The sequence below is a fragment of the Platalea leucorodia genome, assembly GCF_965183815.1.
Source record: "Platalea leucorodia genome assembly, chromosome: 9".
Lineage (NCBI taxonomy): Eukaryota > Metazoa > Chordata > Aves > Pelecaniformes > Threskiornithidae > Platalea > Platalea leucorodia.
This window is the reverse complement of record NC_138831.1, coordinates 40,427,304-40,450,581: the sequence shown is the minus strand read 5'-3', so window position 1 is coordinate 40,450,581 and position 23,278 is coordinate 40,427,304. Positions and strand designations below refer to the sequence as shown.

General features: G+C 40.2%; 1 protein-coding gene across 1 annotated transcript; it reads left to right on the top strand.

The window, feature by feature from the left end:
* Nucleotides 1–5,841: 5,841 nt before the first annotated feature.
* SLC27A2 (solute carrier family 27 member 2) lies at nt 5,842–22,477 on the top strand (the record flags this gene model as incomplete). The annotated part of the gene is made up of 10 exons (XM_082321671.1): nt 5,842–6,319; nt 9,339–9,548; nt 10,818–10,976; nt 11,506–11,630; nt 15,323–15,517; nt 15,866–15,956; nt 17,545–17,743; nt 18,356–18,453; nt 21,038–21,168; nt 22,301–22,477. The coding sequence occupies 10 exons, from the start codon at nt 5,842–5,844 to the stop codon at nt 22,475–22,477; spliced, it is 1,863 nt and encodes a 620-aa protein (XP_082177797.1).
* Nucleotides 22,478–23,278: the final 801 nt, after the last annotated feature.

The following is a 23,278-nucleotide window of genomic DNA, read 5'->3' as shown; positions in this document are numbered from 1 at the left end:
GGACTATCTATATGGTTTTGTCTAATGAGTCATGGCATGTTTATTCACACCCAGATTGCACCTTTTTTGTCTTTTAAAAGCAATGTTATTAACATAAAGGAACATAAAAGAGCTTGTGACAGAGTGCAGCAAAATAAAGGCACACTGTAACATCTAGATTTCTTGCTCTTTGGAGGGATCTGGGTAATCCATTAGACAAAACTTTCTTGGAAATTCCAGGGTCATAGGAGTGGTTCACACACTTGGAAGGAGACTTTTGGAAGTTGGTGATTGCAAAGTATTTCAGTGAACAGATGTGTCAAATCAGCTGCAGATTGGACCAAGCAAGTCAGCTCAGCTAGCTGACCTATTAGAAGTCCTGATGCATTACAAATTTGTAAACATCATCCCTCAGAAGGGGGGAAAGATCTAGAAAAATACCAACAAACCGCTGATGTTAGCACATTTTAAGTGGTGCCAGAGCATGTATTTCACTGACCTTCATCTCCTGAACCTCTGCCAGACAGGGAGGACAAAAATGGAATGGCTTGAACTCTGCCATGAGTGGGTTTAGTGATTTATCTCTCCATAGACTATGAAATCGGTTCTTATATTTACAAAATTATTTTGCCTGGTTAATAGGTACCTTGCAACCCATATAGAAGTGGGAAGGGAACAGAAGGAGAATTTGAGATGTAGCATGTAGGGAAGGGAGATCAAGCTGTTGCTTATTATCTCCTCATTCCCTCCTTTGCATCGGTCCTCATATTGGTACTAATATGACCCTTTGATGAGCCTGTTCTACTCAGTGAGTTAGCAGAAAACTTACCCAGCAAAATACAGTTTTCTGCTGGCTTAGTGAGCTGAATTCATCACTGAAGTGTCAGAAGAGCACCAGAGCTGGAGCAAGGGAGGCAGTGGAGCTAGGAGGCCACATAAGGAGGAGAGGGAAACAGAATCACCCCTTTTGGCAGCACCAATGAATTAGATCAGGTCAGCCTGTCTCATCTGATTGCAGCCTTACAGAAACACTGTGGTAATACTGCAAATAAAGCTTTAATAGCAACTGTAGTAGCTGTGAATTTCAAAATGAAACAGAAAGCCATTTGAAACTGGAAACTGTAGACTTGAAACTGTAGACTTCAGTTTAGCAATCCTGAAAAATACCCAGTTGAGGCTTTCAGTGGGAAGGGTCAGGTGAAACAGGTAAGAAAAGAACCAACCCAGCTGACCTGTTACACAGGTTCACTGAAGCCACAAGTCATCCATTCTGAATCCTATCTCTCTGCCATTCATCAGTAGTTAGGTAAGTGTTGTTTTGTGGTATGATTATTGTCACTTGAGCTAGCTAGAACGGAGCATGCTGCCTTGTACCATTACAGTGAGGTCTCCCATCAAACCATAAACAGAAAACGAGAAAAGAGAGGAGGTTGTCTGCACAGAAAATGCTGCAGCCTGGAGCATCCAATGGTTAGCCAATAGAAGGAGTGCTGGGCTTTCCCATGCTCCCTGTCCATGTACCTTCCCCTTAACTAACAGTACAGTGAGCTTGAATCCCAATTTAATACAAACTTCCAGTTACTTGTTACGCTCTGGTGACATCTCGTGGATCAACGCAAGATATCCCTGCCTGCTGGCAAACCCTGCAAAGCCTCGAGTGTCTGAACCTGCGGAGTGCAAGTCTCTTTCCCAAGTCTAAGGAACTCTATAGCATCTGACAAGGTTTAGCTTTTCTTTATTTTTTCCTTCCTTTCCTGCTCAGTGCAAATGAGCACTGTACCAACAAGCCCCCTGCAAAGAACTGAAAATAGAGGTAAGCAGGAAAAAAGCAAATGAGAAACCAGAGCACAGAAACTGAGAAAAGAGGAGACTAGTCAATAAATTTCATTAACTATATTTTCTAGTAATAAAACAGATTCTAATGTCTAGAGCTGAGTATAAGCAAGTGTTGAGCAATTAGAATTTCATAGCTGAAATCAAGAGGAACCTATGCACTGCTTGCCACAGTGGCAGGAGCAAGCAAATAATTAGCACCACATTATCATAGCTCATTGCACCCTGCAAATATTAAGCAACTAACCCTCCCAGTATGCCTGTGGGCATTCACAGGGACTGGCGCTAAAGACTCAGCTCAGATTCGAGTTGCGACAGTAAGAAATGGAAAAGTTAGTAATACATTGCTAAAAATATTAATCGATTTTGGATGGTTAATTTTGGAGCCTCCACTTCAAAATACTTAGACATTCATCATATAAGTTAAATTTATATAAGTTTATTATATAAGTTAATTATGTACATTTCAATTATAGCCTCATAATATAGGAAAAAAATCACTTCTACATAACAAGAAATACAGTCCCCTGTGACCTCTGCAGGTACCTTGAAATTCGATCCACCCCCCATGGAGGATATTGATGCAGAGAAAAGAAAGAGTTCCATGAATGTGAGCTATCATGGAGCTACAGTAGAAAGGTATCTGCTTTTCAAGTACTTCCACAAAGCATTAGGAGACTGAAAGCTGGAAATGAGGAGACTATGGAAACGGAGCATACATGGGAAGTCATAAACTCATTAACTGAACACCCACTGAAACCACAGCGAGCAGCTGGGAGCAGCATCTTTTCGCCACTCAGCCTATGACTGTGCAGGCTCTGAAGGGGTGCTCGGGCAGTGCCAAACATCGGCAAGAGGCCTTCTGCAGAGCCAGGTCCCAGCACAGGACAGCACTGCCGACTGCCCACAGCGGGCCAAGCCCTTGGCCAGTTTCCAGCACAGGCTCAAGCACGCATGCCTCTTGTAACACTAAACAAGTGTCAACCTGTCATAGGAAGCTCCATCAGCTCTCTCCAAAAAATCTGCATTTAGAGTAGCTAATTGGAAAAAAAAGGAAAGATAAGGTATTAAATAGGGTTTACCAAACTACAAAACCTAGCAAACAACTAAGACAATAAAAAAGCACTCCTTGTCCCTAGGCTAACAATATTTAAATTGATACTTGGTTCAGCAAAAATACTGAAGCTTACATACTTCAATTTCTAGCCAAAGTGACAGCTGTTCAAGCAAAAATATCAACGTACCCTATGGCAATCCATAACATTAGTCAAGCACAAAATAACCTGCCTGGATTAGTAAGTCACTCACAAAAATAACTTAAAAAACAGAAAAGCACCAGCCACTTCTAAGTCACACCACATCATATGTGACACATTTCATGATATATTAACCTCAAACAACATATGAATTAGCAGTTGATTACCTATTAAAACTGCTATGGCAATGAGAAATACTTGAACAAACAAAACTATATCTAGCAGTGGACTAACACACCTTCACCCCTTGGGATTACTGAAGAAAAACAGATTGTCCCAGTGTGCAGCACAGACTAATTCCTAACAGGGCTTTGCTTTGTATGGTTTTAGAGAACAAAACAAAACTTAGTGCTACATCAAAAGTATCAGAAGGAACCCTATAGGCATAGGTAGCTAGGGCTTGGTAAACGTTAGAGAAAATAACAGGAACTGAGGAAGTGTAGTTTGTTTCAAATTTGGAGGCTATCTAAATGCCTAGTAATGCTGACATAATTACTGCTTAAACTGCTGAATTCTAGTTGCCATTGCTAGATTAAGCATCGGTAAATATTGCCTCTGAAATTTAACTGTCTCAGCAAGCTAGCTAGCTCATCACTGAAATCTTTGTAGAGCTGAAAACCTTTATGAGGAGCCTGTAATTGGAGGACAGTGGGAAAGGTTTATCTCAACGAATAGCTTAGAAGAACAATTTATTGTGAAAAACCTGGCCAGCAAAACAAGTATTTGTTGTGTGGAAACTTACAAGTTTTTTAAAAAATTAGTCCTGAATAATAAGGCAGCCCAAGGTCCTTCAAAATGTCACTGGGGCACACTCATGATCAATTAACCTGAGGCTTTTAGCTCTCCAGGCTGCTGATTGCAATTCCCTACTAAAGTTACAGACCTAATGCCACTGCCCAGGCGAGAAAGTCAGAGATGTAACTGAAGAAGAAAAGGTTACATAGGAAAACTCTTCTTCAGAAAGCCCATTGCAGGACCACAGCACAATACTGCTACACCGTCTTCTGAGCCAGAGGCTGGAATTAGTCATGGTAGTTCAGCAATGCTTTGGGAAGACTGGCTGTGAACGTAGCCAATAGGGTGTACTAATTCCAGTCAGTTACCATCAGATAAAGAAGCTTTCAAAAATATTCTGTAGCTTTTACACCTCTGAAGTAACTCTTAAAAAAAATACTTGAGGCACCAGTTTGAAACAGTAGCTCTCTTACAGAAGAACTGTAAAAAACCTCTGATTTGTCCAAATGCTAAAGCCTAACGATAGTCAAAATTTACCCTAGACATAAACCAGTTAATTTTCACCTGCGCTAGCTCCCTGAACCAGCTCCTCACTCAGTCCCATGAGTTCTAACGCTGGCTCATGGGGAGGAGTATGTGAGCAGGAAAGGCAACACTGGCTGTTGGCCACTTGCAACCCACTGGGTCCAGTTTCAACTGCAGAAGCTGCCTGGGAGGTCTGACCGCAGTTAAGCTAACCGGACAGCTCTGCTCCCTCCCACCCTGCTTGAACATCCAGCACTTGCGTTGCATTACAGCTAGCCACAGCTCACCTAACAGCAAAGTGAACTTATCTGGCAAGGGAAACAAACTCTGCAGTGAAAAAAGAAGTTTCCTGACAGATCAATGACCCGAATCAACTCACCTTGTGGTGAGAAGAAGTATCAGATTTGCCATAGAAGGGGAGCAGAAAACTGTGAACAAGAGGGCAGGAAACTGTCCACTTGGTGGCACTTAGCAAAATATAAAATTAAAAATAATTTAAAAAAGAAAGAAAAAGCAGTCCTTATTCACAGTAATGGCTGCTTAAACTTCACCAAGAAAAGCACTGTGTTCTGGTCGCTGGGTCCAGTCAGAAGGGTGAAATTCCTGGAGTTTCCTTCAAGGTTGTCTGAGCAACTAATGTGTCTCTTAGCCTTGGACAAGGGCAAGACAGAGAGACTGAGACTGTAAATTCCTTTTGTGCATCTAGAATGCTAATAACTGCGGGGTTTTTTAATTAAAAAAAAAAAAAATTAAGTCACACCCCAAATTTTCAGTTGGCTCGGCTACTATTTACCTAGTAGACTATTTACCACCCAGTGAGGAATAGCACCAGGGCTAGTACAAGAGGAGGGCAGGAACATGTTCCCCAGGGCAGCTCACCACTTAGTCTGCCAGGAAGCCTCATCCTAAATTTCTCCCGGTGTGACCCTTGACTAGGCTGGGCTGCCTTTGCCACTGGTGACTGCAGCCTCACAAGGGGACGCGCGGATGGCCCGTATCCCACGCAGGATGCATTCAGGCTCTGAGAGAGGCACCGGTCCCGACTGCAACAAAAGATGCCAACCTTCTGCCCTGAGCCTGCATGTCCCTTCTGCTGCACCGCCGGGCCCAGCTTCTGACACGGCACGCAGGCAGGGGGCCCGCAAGCACCTGCCAGGCTGCGACTCCACCCTGGCACGCACCACCTGCCGCGCTTCGATTCCCTACGGCGGTCATCAAGCCGGCCCTCTAATTATGGCGGGGAGCCACTGCCATCAATTCAGACAACCCTTCCGGGGGCTCCGAAGCCCGGGAGGAAGGCTCGACGGCGGAGCTCTGTCAGCACCCGACGCGGCCGCGGCGGGAGCGGGGCCCGCCGCCCCCGGGCTGCGAGGAGGCGGGCGCGGCCGTTGGTCCTGCCCGTCCCTCCTCGGGCGCGAGGCGCGGCCGTTGGTCGTTCCGCCCCCTCGGCCGGCGCGAGGCGCAGCGGTTGTAGGCGAGGGCGCGGCGCGGCGGGCAGGGCAGGGGTGGCGGCATGCTGTCCGCCCTCTGCACCGCGCTGGCGGGGCTGCTCCTCCTGCCGCTGCTGCTGCGCTGCGCCTGGCCCTTCTTCTTCCAGGACCTACGCTTCGCCCTCACGATGGCGCGGGTGGCGAGGAGGGCGCGGAGAGCCGGTGCCCGCCGGCCCGCCAGCACCCTCCTGGACGTCTTCGGGCGGCGGGCGCGGCGGACGCCCCACAAGCCGCTGCTGCTCTTCGGCGACGAGGTCTCCACCTACGAGCAGGTGGAGCGGCGGAGCAGCCAGGCGGCGCGGGCGCTGCGCGACGCCGCGGGGCTGCGGGCGGGCGGCTGCCTGGCCCTCTTCATGGGCAACCGGCCCGCCTACGTCTGGGTCTGGCTGGGCTGCGCCAAGCTGGGCTGCGCCGTGGCTTGCCTCAACTCCAGCATCAGGGCCGGTTCCTTGCTGCGCTGCTTCCAGAGCAGCGCGGCCACCGTGCTGCTGGCGGCCCCAGGTGAGGAGAGCACCGGCCCCGGCCGGTGGGGAGCGGAGCCGGGCCGCGGGGGGCTCCTCGGCTGCCCCCCGCGGTGACGGGGCTCCTCGGCGGGGCTCTCCCCAAGGGGGGGGGGGGAGGAGGCCCCCCCGTTTCTCCCGCCTTGGGCCCCCCGGGGACGCCGGGGGTAGGCTGGAGCGGAGGGACGCTTTCTTCTGCTTGCATCCCCTCCTCCAAAGGTGAATTTGGGGATTTGAGAAGTTGCTTCAGACCAGACGAAAGGACAAGGTTTCCAAGCAATTTGCACCGTGTTTTCATTTTCAGCTCACGTACAAGATGTGGGCATTGAGCTCTGATACCCTGTTAGCTATTTCATAGAGTCATAGAACGGTTTGGGTTGGAAGGGACCTTTTGGTAAGGGTAACAAAGACCTAGAAATAAAATAGCCCTCCATCATAAACATGATTAATTCACAGTTAACATTCACACAAATGTCCAAATTAGAAATAAACAAGGTAATGTAGCAGAATCCTCTTGCTGCAGCTGGACAGCGACTTAGACACATGAAGGTGGTTGCAGTCTATATAAAAGCCTTTGTCAGGTTTCAGTTCAAAGAAAGAGGCATGAACCCATGTAGACAAACCATATTCCTCTTCCATAGAAGAGACTTTGACATATTCATATGTTTTAAATGGAGAGCTACATTCTGTTCCATATAGAGCAGAGACCTTATTTCATGCCCAGTCCTTTGTATATATTTGTATGTATATGCCTGCATACAGTATGAATGACTGACCATACGGGAAGTCAGAGATACTCTCTTTATCTGCCTAGAGTTAACAACTTCTACATGAATATGTACTCTGTTTCAGCATAGATAGTTGAACTTACTCGTCTATTGTATGTAACAACTGAAGTATTTTATATGCCCCTGAACTTTAGAAGTTCAGATGAAATATTCTCCTTTCGTGATAAATGTCTGCCTCACTGAGAATAAATTCTGTGCAATCTCTGAACTTCCAAAATTAATCAATATTGGAGTTACTAGCATATGTGGGAAAAGCTTTTGTGTGGGATAGGAAATATTTTTCCTCCTTCTATAACATACTTGCATCAGATTTTCTAAAAAGGCCTTCCGCTCTGAGGAAAAAAAAATAGTAAAGAACATAGAGCCTAATTCATAAAAATTTGCTACATGCTTGACTCCACTAGGGATTGCTGGACATCAGGAGAGGAAAGAAGTCTAGGTCTCTTCTGTTGGACCTGGATTCTTTCTGTCCTTAAGTTTCATCCTTTATTATCTCGCTACTCGATGCAGAAGATAAATATTGTCTCATCAGAACTCACCATCACATGAGATCCTGTGTGTCTGCTTGCACAGATAAGGTCCTGAAAAGAAATATGCCGAATTCATTAGTATAGTTTTTATGTCATTGAAGTTACTTATACCTACAGTAAAATATGGATTTCAAAGTTTGTCGGAGGGTTGTTTATCTCGGTGAAAGTTTATTGGGGGTTATTTATCGCTAAGGTGCCAGCTTATTAGATACTTGCATAAGAGGCCTTATTTTATCTCCTTCATGCCTGATAGTGTCTCAGGAGCACTCCTCCCACCCAGGTTTATTCTTTGTGCAGTCCAGTATCTGTGCAGTGCTGGAAAGCATAGGTGGAATGTAGGAAGACAGCCCAGGCTCTGCTAATATTTTGAGGTTTCCTTACCTGTTCACTAAAAGAAGCCTTCATTAGATTTTCCCCGAGTAGCTTGGTGGCTAAAGGGCACACATGGTAATCCCAGGATGTTGGACCAAAGTTACAGCAGAAGTACAAAATTGTTTGATGGAGAATTCCAGAGTCTGCCAGACTTGAAAAGGTAATGCTTTTAATAAATTTTTGTGCAATTGAGACAAACTTTTGGTGTGGATCTTGGCTTTATCTAGTCAGTTAGTGTGGAGATATAATTTCCAGTAATAGATTTAGCTTTCAGTATTAAGTTGCCTCAGAGATTTGTTGATTTAACAATATTTAATTTATTCCTTGCTTTGAAATAAAATAGAAGTGGTAAAAAATAAATTACATGTTATGGAAAGTTTTATATTGTGATGTTTCAGTGCAATTGGTGTTGAGGATTCTTTTTAAATCTTGTGGATCATCTATTCAAGTAAAAGTACCTGTCAGTTGGAAGGCTTTTAGTCTGGATTCCTGAAGAAACAAGGTTCATACAATTGCACCAGCTGTCTGGTCATCCTCACTTCATTCTATTATCCAGCTTCTTAAGGGAATAAAAGTCTCGAGGACGACTACATTCTTTCCAAATTGGTTGAAACTGGCAGTGGGTAGAGACCTGCATTACTGCTTCAATAAGAGAAAGGCAGGCAGGACTTTATCATGCAGGGAGTTAGTCTACTCATTGCACATAAATGAAGTCACGCGCTCATGTTGGTTGGAGATACCAGAGGGAATACGAGGAGAACCGGGATTAATCAAGACGTGCAGGAGGCAGGCATCAGAAGAGACAGAGCACAACTATCCACGAGTCCAGGCTTCAGTAGTACCACTACTTACTGAGCAAGTCACTCTTCATTCTGCTTTTCAAGTGTTTCTTCCATTTGTGTTGGGACTTGAGAAAGATGAGGTTCATCTTTATGTATAAAACATAGTGGTGATTTAAGCAGCACCTAACTTTGCATGGGCACTTGCCAGGTGAGGCATTTCCCCACGGTGGAGAGGGAAGGTAGCAACATGGAGCTGGTGATGCCAGCTGTACTCTCCCTCAGTCCTGCAGGGTCTGCAGGCAAGGGGAAGTGTGCTTGGATCGCTCCTCTGCAGTTCTGTTCCTGCTGCAGAAAACCAGATCAAATCAAATCAATCCCAGTTCTGTGGGGAGGCACTATTCCTCTTCAGTCCTTTTTACCAGATTCTGAACGTGAATTTCTGCAAGAGCAGCTAAACACGAAAGCTGCTGAGCCAAAGTTGATGGACTGATAGTATAGTTCACAGAGTACAGAATTTTCTTATAATACTTTTTTCTCTCCTCTTTAAGAACTGAAGGAATCTGTTGAAGAAATACTGCCATTCTTGAAGAAAGAAAATGTTAAAGTTTATTATTTAAGTAAGACATCTGCTACAGAAGGAGTTGAGAGCTTTCTTGATAAAGTAGATGCTGCTTCAGATGAGCCTACTCCGTTGTCTTGGAGATCAGATATAACCTTTAAAACTCCTGCCATGTACATTTATACTTCTGGTACTACAGGTAACGTATAAATTCACAAAAACTATGTGGAAGGCCACACATTCTTACCGACATTATGATTTTTTTAGTAAGGAAAGAGAATCTGTTACTTCACATTAAATTCCTACTGTCATTCATTCCCCCTCAGAAAACTGAAAATTTGGTATCTGTATCTAAAATCAAAAAGCACATAGAATGTCGGCTGACTTTAAGCACTAAATCTGGGGGGAGGTACTGAAGTAAAAGCCCATTAAACATACAGATTTTATGCCAGTCAGGTCACTAGACATCTGCTTTTATCCCTGGAGACACTGCTGGCCTAGGTACATGTCTTGGCACCCACCTTACACTCAGTATCTTTGGATCATGAACTCTAAATGCTGGCCGTTAAGTTTTTGGGTGTCAGAGTACCAAAAGCAGTGAGGGCAGCACAAAATACAGCTAGTCATGGCCACTGTGCAAAACTGCAGCTGGTATAGGAGCTGCAGCCTGCTCTACATAAAGGCATCTAGCGTTAAGAGCACTAAGCCACAGCAGAAACTGGGTGACAAGGATGAAGATGAAGACAACACCTGAAGACACTCAAACCTATAGCTTCATTAAGAAGAGCGGGGTATGCCTCCACACTAGCTCAGTCTTTGAGCCTCTTAGGGCAGGAACTCCCCTGGAAGGGAAGAAGTACAAGTTTGAATCCTGTTTGGGCTGCAGGAGGCAAATAACTCCAGTGTCCATCATCCTTGTTAAGGGTTCTGACATCTCTTTTCTTACAGAATAGGCAAGCACTACCATAATTTTGTCTTCTAGCATCTGTTTCAGCCAGTAATCAGTTTAACTGTATCTGATGGGAAACCAAGAAAAGATTCGGTAGGGGGAATTCCAGTTTCATGTAGGATTATTCAGAGCTGCAAGGAGACACCTAATTCCAGGAGAGATGCAAGATCCAAGATTAACCTGTTTTTTAGGATTTCTATTCCCCTTGCTCAGCATGCTAGATTCTCCAAATCCCATTTCCTCATTCTCTAGGTACTTGCTATTCCTAGGTACCATAGTATTGGGAATTTGGGTGCTTAACAGGGGGGTTAATCACCTAAAAGTTACATGTGGGAAGGCATATCCTCACTAAGGGTAAACACCAGTGTGTTGTGTAGACACAGGCTGCATACCTCCCTGAACTCTGGAGCTATCACTTGCATCAGTGAATGAGAGAAAGTCTTTTCGTAAGCCCTTGTGAAATCGACTATGTTTATTGTTCGAATGAAGTTACACACCTTTTTGCTTGACTTTAAACAGGTCTCCCCAAAGCTGCAGTGATTAACCATGAACGCATAATGCTAGCTTGTGGTTTGTTTGATGCTGGCAATGTTACCTCAGAAGATATTGTGTATACTGCTCTACCGCTCTATCATAGCTCTGCCCTCCTCGTTGGAGTCCATGGATGTATCATGAAAGGTACCATGCACCTGACTAGTATGAATGAATGTGTTACTGTGCAGAATTCATGCACAGATATGATCACAGATACAGTAAGCCTTTCCCTAGCTACCAAACTTCCAGATTAAATACTTGGTTGTACATGTCTCTGCTACCAGAAACTCCGTAAGTCAAGAGGCGTTCTTGTTTCTCTGTCATCTTCATATCACTCACACAGATCTTCGCCCTGTACAAGTTTTATTTCATCACCTGGACAAACAGGATATATCCTATCTTACATGACAGCTCTTTGCACAGTTTTAGGGTAAATTTCTACAGAGTTTCGTCCACAATAATAGCCTTTAACTTCTGATTAATAGAAATAAGAGTTTAAACCAATTATTCAGCATGGATTGTATTTCAATATGTTTTAGGAAGAGTACTTGCAAAAGCTATATAACCCTAATTCTACAAGTTTTCTGCAATGTTGTGCTAAGAAATTCTATATGGTCTTACGTTATAATAAGAATTGTTCCTTCTGTTATTTGTTTTACTTCTTTCTACACAGGTGCAACTATTGTTTTGCGTGCCAGATTTTCAGCAAGCCAGTTCTGGGATGATTGCAGGAAATATAACGTAACAGTGATACAGTATATTGGGGAAGTGCTTCGGTATCTGTGCAGTGTGCCACAGGTAACATTAACTACCTGTCTTTTTTGGCTAATTAAATTACTGGGAATATTTGTTATATTACACTTAAAATCTAACCATAAGAGGAGAGGGAAAAATACCCCAACAAAAACCTTCCCTAATGAGGTCTGTAATCTCATTGAATACTAACATGAACTTTTTTTCAAGGAAAAAAAAAGGAGCTTTTGGCTTGAATTAATGATTCTTTTGAATAGTGGAACAATGACAATCCATTAATTGACATTCTGTTAAAATTGGTAGAGAAAACACTTACCTTATATGAGTACTCCAGCTGCAAACCAAAAACGAGGAGTTCTCTAGGAACCAGTGGACCTGTGTTTTGGACAACATGAGTTTTGGAGTTTTTGTAGCTAAGATGTCCTAACCCAAGGTAGTCAGGTGATCCCCAGGTGAAAGTGTTAACGTGATTATTTAAAGAGTGCCCCCTCTGAAGATGCGCTTGACATACTGTCTTCATAGGGTACCTATTCATAGGCACTTTCCTGCTGAGATCCCTGCAATCACATTAGTTAATCCTTAATTTCAAAAATGTGTTTGCATAAAATAACTTTCACAGAGGTAGGCCTAGTGAACTGCAGTTAGAACTTAGTAAGAACAAAGGTGGTATCAGTCAGTCCATCTAGCACTGTTTGATAACTGTAAGCCAGAACAGAGAATCAGGTGCACAGTTTCTTTGTAACTTATGTATGTGTGCAAAATATCCAATATACAGAGGTTTCATTCTGGTGTCAGTTACAGAGATATGAAATAACTTCACTAGAAATCAGTAGGATTCCTCAGGAATTGGGTATCTAAGGAAGATTCTGCTATACTTTTTATTATTTCTTCATGAGTTGTTAGCCCAAAATGAGCAGTTAATAAAATAAAGTTTTATAGTAATCAGAAGACTTAGCCTCTGGATTGGGCCACTAGTTTTAATAAAAAAGTGTGGGTGGAGGAGATTTAAACTGAGTTAAAGAAACTAGGCACTTGAGACATATAGTTAAGAGTGGTGATAAGTTATACGTCAGTCCTGCAGTTCATGGAAAACCCCAATTAGCAAAGTACTCATAATTAGCCAATACTCAACTGGTGTAAATAAAATAGGGAAAAAAGTGAAAAACTAGATTATCTCCTTTCATACAGAATGTTTTTTAGGAAAATAAGCTTAAAGAATGAGCTAATTACTCATTTTTGATAGAGTTGGGTTTCTTGATAGCATGCATGCACGCACAAATATAACTGAGTCACAGGGCATACCCTGTAAATTCCTGAATTGAAGCAGTATCTCAAAGATATGTACAGTTGCCAGCCAAGTATAAATTAGTTCCCAAATGGGGTGAGTTTGGTAATGTAAGCCACACAGAGACATTTAGCTTAACCATTAAAGTGACCTGTTAATCAAAAATAACGTGAATGGCTGAACCTGAAGCCCACTGAATGATACAGTTGAGTAGTGTTTGAGGCTGTCTTACAGATTATTCATTATTGGTGGCTGTTTATCTACAAAGGCCAGATTTTAAGATGGACACAGATAGCTTAGCTTTCATTATTTAATATAAGGGGTTTTGTTTACTCAGTACGTGGAATTCAACACCAGTGGAGAAAACACCTTTACATAAGCAAGGTTTATAAGCTTAATATCTGATCCCATGTACCCATATGCATGCTCCTTTGAGTGCACAAGTCTTCCAGAAAGATGGGATTAACATTTTAAGAATGCAAGAACTTGACAGAATGGATACTATTACTTAAACTGTCATGGTGCCAAGAGGGCTTGGCCAGTTATTGCAGATGTAACAGAGACACAGTCTTTTCCATGAGGAACTCACAGTATAAGCAAGATCCACATTGACGTAGGGTGTCATCTATCTTAACTAATGCCATTTCATTATTGAACTTCCTTATTGTGCTAGTAACTTCTTTCTATGCTATCATTTCTTTCCTTTACATATCCACAGAAGAAAAAAACTCAATATGTGTCACAGTTTTCTTTCTGATTTTATTTCCAGCTAACTTACGTAGTCATTTCAGAACAAATGAACAGTCCAAGTATTATAGAAATCACCTTAAGCGTGAATCATTAAGTCCTTCCTTCCTCCTTTCACTAACTGTAACTAATTAATGGCTAAGTACCAAATTTTCTTTATCTGCCTAAGCAAATGGGGAAGAAAGATTGAAAATACAGACTTAAGAACAACAAAAGATAAGGGACAATGTGGATCCAAGCAGCATCCTGTCCCCAGTGAATCATTTCCAAATAAAATGTTTAAGCTCAGCTGTATAAATGCCCAATCAACTGGAGTCTCATGAGAGGCTAAGGTATTGTGTATGGCGTTGTAGAGCATCATCTACAACAAAGATTTTATAAAAAGTGAACACCAAGTCATTTAGACACTATGCAGAATTTCAGCAGATTTCATTGTTCTATTTTAAGCTTGGTTCTCTGCTAACATGTTAATGGCATATCTCTCAATATCACAGAGAGGACTATGTATTAATGTATTTCTTCTTTAGATTAAATTTAAACATCCATTTCTAGACTATTCTGCAGAAAAGCAATACTAATCCAGACCTTATATGACTGAAATCCAAAATAAAGTTTTACAGTATTTCAAAATTGTTGCCATTTTACTGTGGTATTTTTTGGTCCTTTCTGGGAATATGACACTATAAGACCAATCCATGTTTGTCTTAATAGCCAGGTTTCTCTCTTGAATTGCTCCTTGAAAGAGCATTTTGCAATTCCAGCATTCTGTGCTCATCTTCTACTTTGACCATCTACTGCATTGCCCTCTGCACTGTTTCCTGAAACACAGAGAGCCAACATACTATTCAGCATGAATACACGTTCCAGTCTGTTGCTGATAGAATAGCCTTATTCTTTCAACAAAGTATTCCAAGTTAAGAAGCCAATATATATTTAAAAAGACTCTTCGTGCCTTAAAATGCTATTAAATTATGTAATAAAAGAAACAGTTGGTTAAAAAGGCAGGAAATGGGACAAAAGAGCCTTTCCATATTTTGCTAAAATTCTCTCAGGCTATTGTTACTCATTAGCACATTAGATATGTTTATGAATTACAAGTGTCTGACACAGTTCAGTACTTCCTATTGTTGAGGATAACTATAAACATCTAAGAGAAGGCATAAATGGACTGCCATCCTCGCTATGTGTTTATCACTTTACTGTGTAAACAGAAAGATCTAATAGCACTATTAAAAATTATATGAAATGTGGTAACAGAATTTTTAGCAGGCTCAATCCTGCACTTACAATGGTAGAAGGGATTTCCTTTCCACCCAAATACAATTTTAAATCCTGCAAACGTTTTGCTGAATTCAGGGTAAATTACACTCTTCTGCAGATAGTCACCACAAGGCTTACAAACAAAATAGTTTAACATGGTGCCTGAGTTTCATTCTGGCTTTCTGCATAGAATTATTTGTTCCTGTCTTCATCCAAGTCAAGTTAACTACTAACTACAGTTAGATATACAGCCTAACTTGCTCAGTAATTTCTTTTCCTTTTCCATATCAAAATCATGAGCTTAACTGTAATGATGTTTGCACACATTTTGCTTCAGAATATGCTCAATACTTTTAGACTAAAATTTCGTTTGGAGTTTTCCAGAAGCAGAAATTCTGCTTTCACTCAGCAGAAATGTGAATTCATGACCGTTTCTTGTTTCTAGAGAAACAATGATCAGGATCACAAAGTCAGACTTGCCATAGGAAATGGAATAAGGGCTGATGTTTGGAGGGAATTTATCCGAAGATTTGGAAATATTAATATTTTGGAGTTTTATGCATCAACTGAAGGAAACATTTCTTTTGTTAATTACACTGGAAAAATTGGTGCAGTGGGAAGAGTAAACTGCCTGCAGAAGGTAAGAATTAGCAACAAAACCTGGCATTTTGTCCTCGGTGAAGTTTGGTGTATTGCCAAGGGCATATACCAGGCCACTTGTATGACAAGTTGGGAAGAACCCAAAGCTTAATTATGAATTTGTTTAGATGAGAAGATTCTCCCCAAGTAGTCTATAGCTGCCCGTGCTAGATATCACAGATACCTCTCGCTAGTTCAGGCAAAAGAGCATTTAGACTCAACACATCCAGTTGAAATGTGATGAATTCGGCTCCTGTTAAATAGAAAGCTGACTATGTAGTAGAATTCTGAAAATATTTTTCAAAGATTGAATATTCATATGTGTATACATTTTGCAAATTTTCACTAGAAAATCTTACGCTATGAACTGATTAAATATGACGTAGAGAAAGATGAACCAGTCCGAGATGAAAATGGATACTGCGTAAGAGTTCCCAAAGGTAAAAACTTAACTCCTTTAAAAAATTTCAGAAAGGTATTTACTTTTAAAAATTACATCTCTTTGCATCACTTCTATCTGGGAAGATGCTAAGAATTGCTATTGAGTAAGCCAGGTTTTTAAATACAAGTTAGAAAATATGTAACAAATCACATACTATTATAATACAGCTTAACAGAAAGGTAAAGTACAGTGGGGAATGCAGCATCTGTATACTTAGATTTTAATAACTTGTCTAGTTTTAATAATGGACACGCTAACATTTTTGAGTACAGATCATGACTTTCAGCAGGAGCTATTTAATTCTTCTCAGACTTTGTACTTAACATGCCACTAAAGAAACATTTGCAAAATAGAAAGCAGTTCTCTTTTCCAGCAGTGGCTGAAACTTTTTGCCATTGGCAATGGAGAAAGCACACATGAAAATACTTTTTTTATAATATATCTTAATATCAGTTTTCATAGGAGGGGTTTATGTATTGGCACAGGCAAACCTGTGTTTAAATGAGATACTTGCGATACTTTTTTCTTTTGTTGCATTCTGTTACATGTGACATTCTGTTACATTACTGTGAGTGAGGACAGAAGCGCTCACCTTCTCTGTGCATAAGGGAAGAGGTTGTTACCGACTGTGTTAAATTCTCATTGCTGAGGAACATACCAGTTATGTTCAGAGTGTCTGCCCCATAGGCATGCTCTCCTATGCCAACTCTCCCTACACAGTCTCTTGAGTTGGGATGAGGAGGGATGTGCACACATATATTCCATATTTATATAAACGCACCCAATGTTTAAGTTGCTGAACTGTAGAGACGTGGAAAATCTCTGAAATGTAAGAGAGAAACCCATGAAAAACTGTAAAATCCCAGGCTTGACAGGGGCAGACTGTAGTTTATTTTGTATTGAGATAAAATTCACTCCAGTGTGTAAGATCCATGCAAAGCTCTATATAACATGGGGGTTGAGTTTCAGTTTACATAAACATACAGGTGTTCCTGCTCCCTTCATAAATTACTCCAGCTCTAGCACATGAAAGATTAAAGAAGATGCTAAGCAGCCTTTTGGTCTATTTTGCATTCAAAGTAAGCAAGCTGAACCCCAATATTTGATTCCTAAATCCAACTGAATCTTTTGGTTGAGGGGTAAGGCTGCCCCACGCCAACTGAGTTATGTGGAAGTAGCCCGTATCAGTGGTCACCTTCTAAAGATATGCCTGATGCCATGTGTAAGTTTCCTTTGTGGAGACTCCTGTTGAGTCAGGTTTCATAAACTGAGGTTTATGAAGTTGTCTAGAGAAACTGGGAAACTGTTTTCTACTTACCAGACAAGACCTCAGAGATTCTGTTCTGCTGCATTAATACAAGCAGGTGATAAATTGTATTATCTGCTGGCATTTTTGAGGGCTAGTGAATTGAGAAGACAAGGTGAAACTCAATCTGTACCTGCACAACTGATTTTAAAAGATGACAATTATGACAGGATTCTCAAATAACTGTATAACATCTGCAAACTTCATGATGTAATGAAAATTAGTTATTTTTTGGCAATTTACACTGTGCTTTTTAAACAAATGTTTTTCCTCTTCATAGGTAAACCTGGACTACTGATCTGCAAAATCACCCAGTATGCACCGTTTAGTGGCTATGCAGGAGCAAAACAGCAAACAGAGAAGAAGCAATTAAGAGATGTCTTCCAAAAAGGAGATTTATATTTTAATAGCGGTGACCTTTTAGTGATTGACAATGATAACTTCATTTATTTCCATGATCGAACTGGAGATACATTCCGGTTAGTGTATTTATTTAAATGCTTGTCACGAGAGAAAATTCTGACTCATTCTCAGGTTTGAATTCATATCCAGTATTTCCTACTGACTGACGAAGAGGAATTTCTCTGATTTCAGTCAGAAGAGAGAACTCCAAGTCACCTTCACTGTTGTATTTTATAAATTGTGTTCATAGTTACATACAGTGCCTACAAGAGGTTCAGCTTTGGGTGATGAGTGAATGCTATTTTGAACAGTCAGAAACCACTCACATTCATAGAACAAAAACATTGTGGTTTCACATTCACTATACTTTTCAAACTCAGGAAGCATAGAGCCTAGGATGGAATCCAAGGTAAGTAATGTTTTGGGGTTTTGTTTGTTTAGAGCCATTTTAAGCGTGATTAAACGAAATGTCTTAAATTCTTCTGAGATTTGAATAATCTGGAATGCATTGTTGAATTTTGCGGCATGTTTTTCTCTACTTTTGATAACAAGTTCCTTGTTCTAATGCAAAAGTGCTTTCTGATCTCAAGCTCAGTGCTCAGCCCATTGTAAAGTCAGACATCAAAACACTGGAGATCACTATATGTAATATACATAGAAATCATGACTATTGACTGCTTATTTTCCAGGTGGAAAGGGGAAAATGTTTCTACAACAGAAGTTGCAGATGTTTTAGGACTGATTGACTGCATTCAAGAAGTTATTGTCTATGGAGTATCTGTTCCAGGTATGAGTGAAATACATGAAGTATTTCAACAAAAGAATTTTTTAATACATTAACAAAATATCAATATATTGAACTGCAGAGGTAGTCCTACTTCAGCTTATTTTTCATAAGCTACATTTGATACATTCCATCATTTAAATGTATGCAATATTAATTGGCTAAAAAAAACATAGCCAAAGCTTATATTAATGTAGTATGGCAAGAATACTAAGAGAAGAATGGAAGAACGTTTGAGATTAAGTATCTTGGATATCAACATTGTTGAATCTTTTACAGGAATATAGCTCTGCAATTACCGTAGAGTGGGACAAACAAAATAGACTTGAATTTCTAGAAGAACAAGAACGTCACTTAAATTGATTCCTCCCTTTTTCCCCTTTCTTTAACAGTCTGAAGGAATGCAAGAAGTTCTGACATGTTTACTGACTTTTTTCTACTCCTCAAAAATCTGTGAAATTTTGAACTTTTTCTAAACTGCTTAAGTGCTTATGGCAGCTTTTTTTTCCTTTTCTTTTTTTCTTTTTAATTTGAGAGGCACTGCTGCTAAAGGCAGATTCCCAGAGATATTGGAAGACAAAAGAGGGAACAGATAGTTTTACTCTACTTTCTTGTCCCCTGTGTTTTGGAGGCACCTTCCTGTCCATGTTTCTCACTTACCCAAGATTCGCAGGACTCCCATCTAGCTCCTCACTGCAGTTGGGTTGTGATGGACAGTTAACATGGAACTCATTCTGACAGTGTAATGTAGGGATCTGAAATCAAACAAACGAGGTTATATTTGATTGAAATCCCGAGTAGAGTATTGCATTGCACAAGTGGTTTGGACTAGGTGGCATAATACGTTGCATGCCCTTAGAGTAGTCTAAGGAGGAGGAGGGATTTTGGAGCCCCTGTTAATTAACAGATATTAACAGGTATAACAGATCAATTATTAATTCATTAACAATATTAATTAACAGGCATCACACTTTTCCAGAAAGGCTTCCAGACTATGGTATATCATAACATGGGTCTCATCAATGACGATTTAGTATTTTAGAATTGAAAAGTGTGTTAGAGATGCCACTCTTCCTACATCCACCATTTCCCTCCACCGTTTATTCAACATGCGAGAGATTCTGTTAATGTTACGATCCACTCGCTATTTCCTCTACTAAAAGTGGAAGACATGAGAATAGAAATGCCCAGTGTTTCTGAGGCTAGAATAACAAGGCTGTTTATAAACCAAGATGATCTATTAGAATAGTGAATTTAATTAAAATAAATAAACTTTTTATTAGTCAATCTGCTACACCTGTTGATCTATAATTAAAGCTTCTCTCTTTAAATCACTCTTGTTTTCAGCTGCTTTGTGGTAGGGATAAACACACAGCTGCCCTAGGAGACATTTCAAAAGAAAGGTAACAACATAAACGGTCTAGAGTTCTTTATGTATTTCTCAGATTACACTCTACGAGATGAGAAAGATATGCTCTTATTCTCAATGGTCTTGTAAAACCACATAGAAGAGGTGTTAATAATTATGGAACAACTTTACGGAAAAAAAAAATATTGTTCAAACTGGTTCTCACCTGACATTTGTGTAAGAACTGGGTGGACTGTGTATTTTTTTTTTTCTGTTTCACATAGCACAGAAATATTTGTACTTTAGTAATGTAGCTGGGGGTGATAGTATACATCACCTGAGAACTCATTAATGCAACACTCTAGATTTTGAATAAACAAATTGGAATGCCAGGTGTCATCAATACATGGCATTAAAGGCAAACAGAAACAAGACTCAAAAGAACCTGAAGAACAGTTATCTTAAATTAGCATATGCTTGTGCTCCACTTTTCTTTAAGCATGGGATGCTACTCTCTGTTTTCACTTCCTTCTGTACGCAATTCTGTGAAAGCATTCATCTGGTTCTAATGTAAACCTTTGTATAAGAGTATTACCTATTTCTTCTTGCGTTACCTGTAATCCCAGAAAACAGAAGGAACACCAAAAGGTTTGTGTTTAAATGGCGTCCCATCCCTCAGCCACCAAAAGGGTGCTCTCAAAGCACTCTCGGTATGTAGTTAAACAAAAAATCTGAAGTACTTGGATTTTTGCAGCGCCTAATTAATTGTTCATATGGTAAAAAACAGTGGTAAACTGGGTCTTGTTCCTTTCTATCCTCTTTGTGCATGGATCAGCTTGTCAGCACAACAAGTACAAGCATATTTACCATGATTTACTGTAAAGTAAATTAACCCACAGAGTTAAATGCTGCTGCAGGCAGACTTCTGCCCCAGAGTACTGAGAACTGATTTTTCAAAGTCTTTCCAAAGACTTTCAAAAGAAGGATGATTTTCAAAATGTCTGCCATCTATAATTGTGATGCTGTGCTTTCAGGAGAGTTTGGCATCTAGCATGCTGAAGCCTTAAGAAAATCTAATCGCTTAGATATCTAAAGGAAAATATGTTAGTATGTTTTCTAAATTGGCTTAGAAAGAAGGGTTCACTTATAGGAGAAAGAAAGAAGAAGAAAAAAAAAAAGTTAGCCTGAAGCTCAGATTTATATAAGAACTACAGTTATTTGCTGTCATTATTCCTTCAGGTTATGAAGGCAGAACAGGAATGGCATGTATTCGACTAAAGGAAAACTGTGAATTTAATGGAGAAAGTACTTACAGACATGTTAACACTCACCTTCCAAACTACGCAAGACCTCGTTTTATAAGGATTAAGGTAAACCAGTGTTCCTAAGTAGCTTTTGTGTGTCCGCCTGCATTGTGTTTTCTCTCTTTTCTATGAGGACTATGGGCTTCCTAGTTATACTAGCAATTCTCAAAAAGGCTTCTTTTGTCTCTCACTTGCTCTTGTCATTTACCAATATGAAAGTAGAACTGTGCCCAGATGTTTCAGTTCAGCCTGAAAAAAACAAGTTGCCTGAGCAGCTGCAGGGTACCCAGCACATTTTAACACATAAAATCAGGAAGATCCCTCAGTGAAAAATATTATTTCCTGTGGGATTCCTTCAGCACAGTAACACAGCTGTGTTCTCAGTTTAGTGTAGCTCCCTCTACAGACTGTTATATGCAAAATAAAGATCCCCACACAAACAACGGCTTGCAAGAGAGCTGTCTTTTGCCAGAGAGGCCTTAGATTTTTATCCTACCCGTGAATAAATAGCCAAATTCTAAACTGATGTTTAACTTGAATTAGGAAAATGTTGCAAGAATGTCACTCTCGCTGTACTTCTCAAGTTACTTATTTAAAATAAACATTGCTCCTTTGAGAAGGGTTGTGTATTCACTGAGATGATTCAAGAGGACTAACACAGAGATGCTAGCGTGCCTAATTATTTAATCAATCTTTAAACTTTTGAGTTATACAAACAGAACAGTTGACCAGTCAAGGTAGTGGTTTGTCTTGCCATCCCATGTAAAGTACGGTGAGTCTTGCCCAGTCTCCGACTGCCATTTTCTTTGCTCTTCTTTTCTGAGAAAAATTCTGCTGTTTTTTGATCCAAGAACATAATTAAATAATTTTCTGGATAAAACCTGTGATTGTCTCTGACTGAAAGCTGAAAACTAGTGTTTTCTTGCCTCTTTTAAACAGAATCGTAAGGTAAGCCTTTCGATAATGTTGCTGTGGCCCCAGCACTTCTTACATTCAGAGTAATTACTGGCCCACATATTCCACCGTCCAGTTATTATCTGATGAATGCAGATAGTTTAGACCTCTATTAGTAAGGCTTTGACTTCTGTGCTGTATGGATTTTCTTTAATTATGATTCCCTTTAATTTTAGGAAATCTAATCTAATTCCCACAATTATATGCTGACATTGATAAGTAGAGATGTAATTTTGTTTTGTAGAGTGACATTGAACTTACAGCAACTTTTAAGTACCGTAAAGTACAACTAGTGGAGGAGGGTTTCAATCCAGCAGTCATCAAAGATCGCCTTTATTTCCTGGATGACAAAGAAAACCTGTATGTACAAATGACCCAGGACATTTATAACTCAGTAAAAAAACATCACTTCAAATTGTGAGCATTTAAAAAAAAATATATGTTTTATAATACTCAGTTTTTAAAGCATCTGTTATTCTAACCTTGCTAGGAAATCCTATTTATTAATATTAGCAAATATCAGTATCTGAAATAAAGTGTGAATGTGAGATTGTTTTAATAAAGCAGAACTTATCCAACTCTACTTGTATCTTAGCCTGGCTTCTCCTCTCCTTCATAGTTTGAATCTTACCTGCCTTCCTGCTGTGTATGGATGGGTTGTTAATGATGCTGTGAATGTTAATATTGTGCACCTAAGCAGGTGAAAGTGGGTACAATGTAAGACATCTTTATGCAAATACATTTATATTCATATTAAAGGGTGATCCACTGTATTAGTAAAAATTACATCCCTAAGTCAAAACACAAAACTCATTAATAAGACCATTAGTGGAGCTTACAGTTGTCTCAAATTAACTAATCAAAAAAGTCTGTATTAGATGCTTACATTAACTTTTATTCATTGCAGCAGAGATGCCCTCTTATTTTTTATGCACCAAATAATACATACACAGAATGCGAACAATTCATAAGAACTAAGGCGTATTTTCCTTCAGGTGCAACTAGAGTAATGGCAGGCCAGATACTTCATAATAAAGTGTGGCTTAGATTTCCCTAGGATTTAAAAAAGGGCAAATAATATTACAGAATGGAATAAAATAAATCTGTTCTTACTAGAAAGGGCTAGCAGGCTAAATTTTACTGCTCCTTGGAACACATGCCTCAGTATACCCCACTGTGAGTTTAGCTGACGTTGTATAAAGTTATGGAAATTGTTCTGATT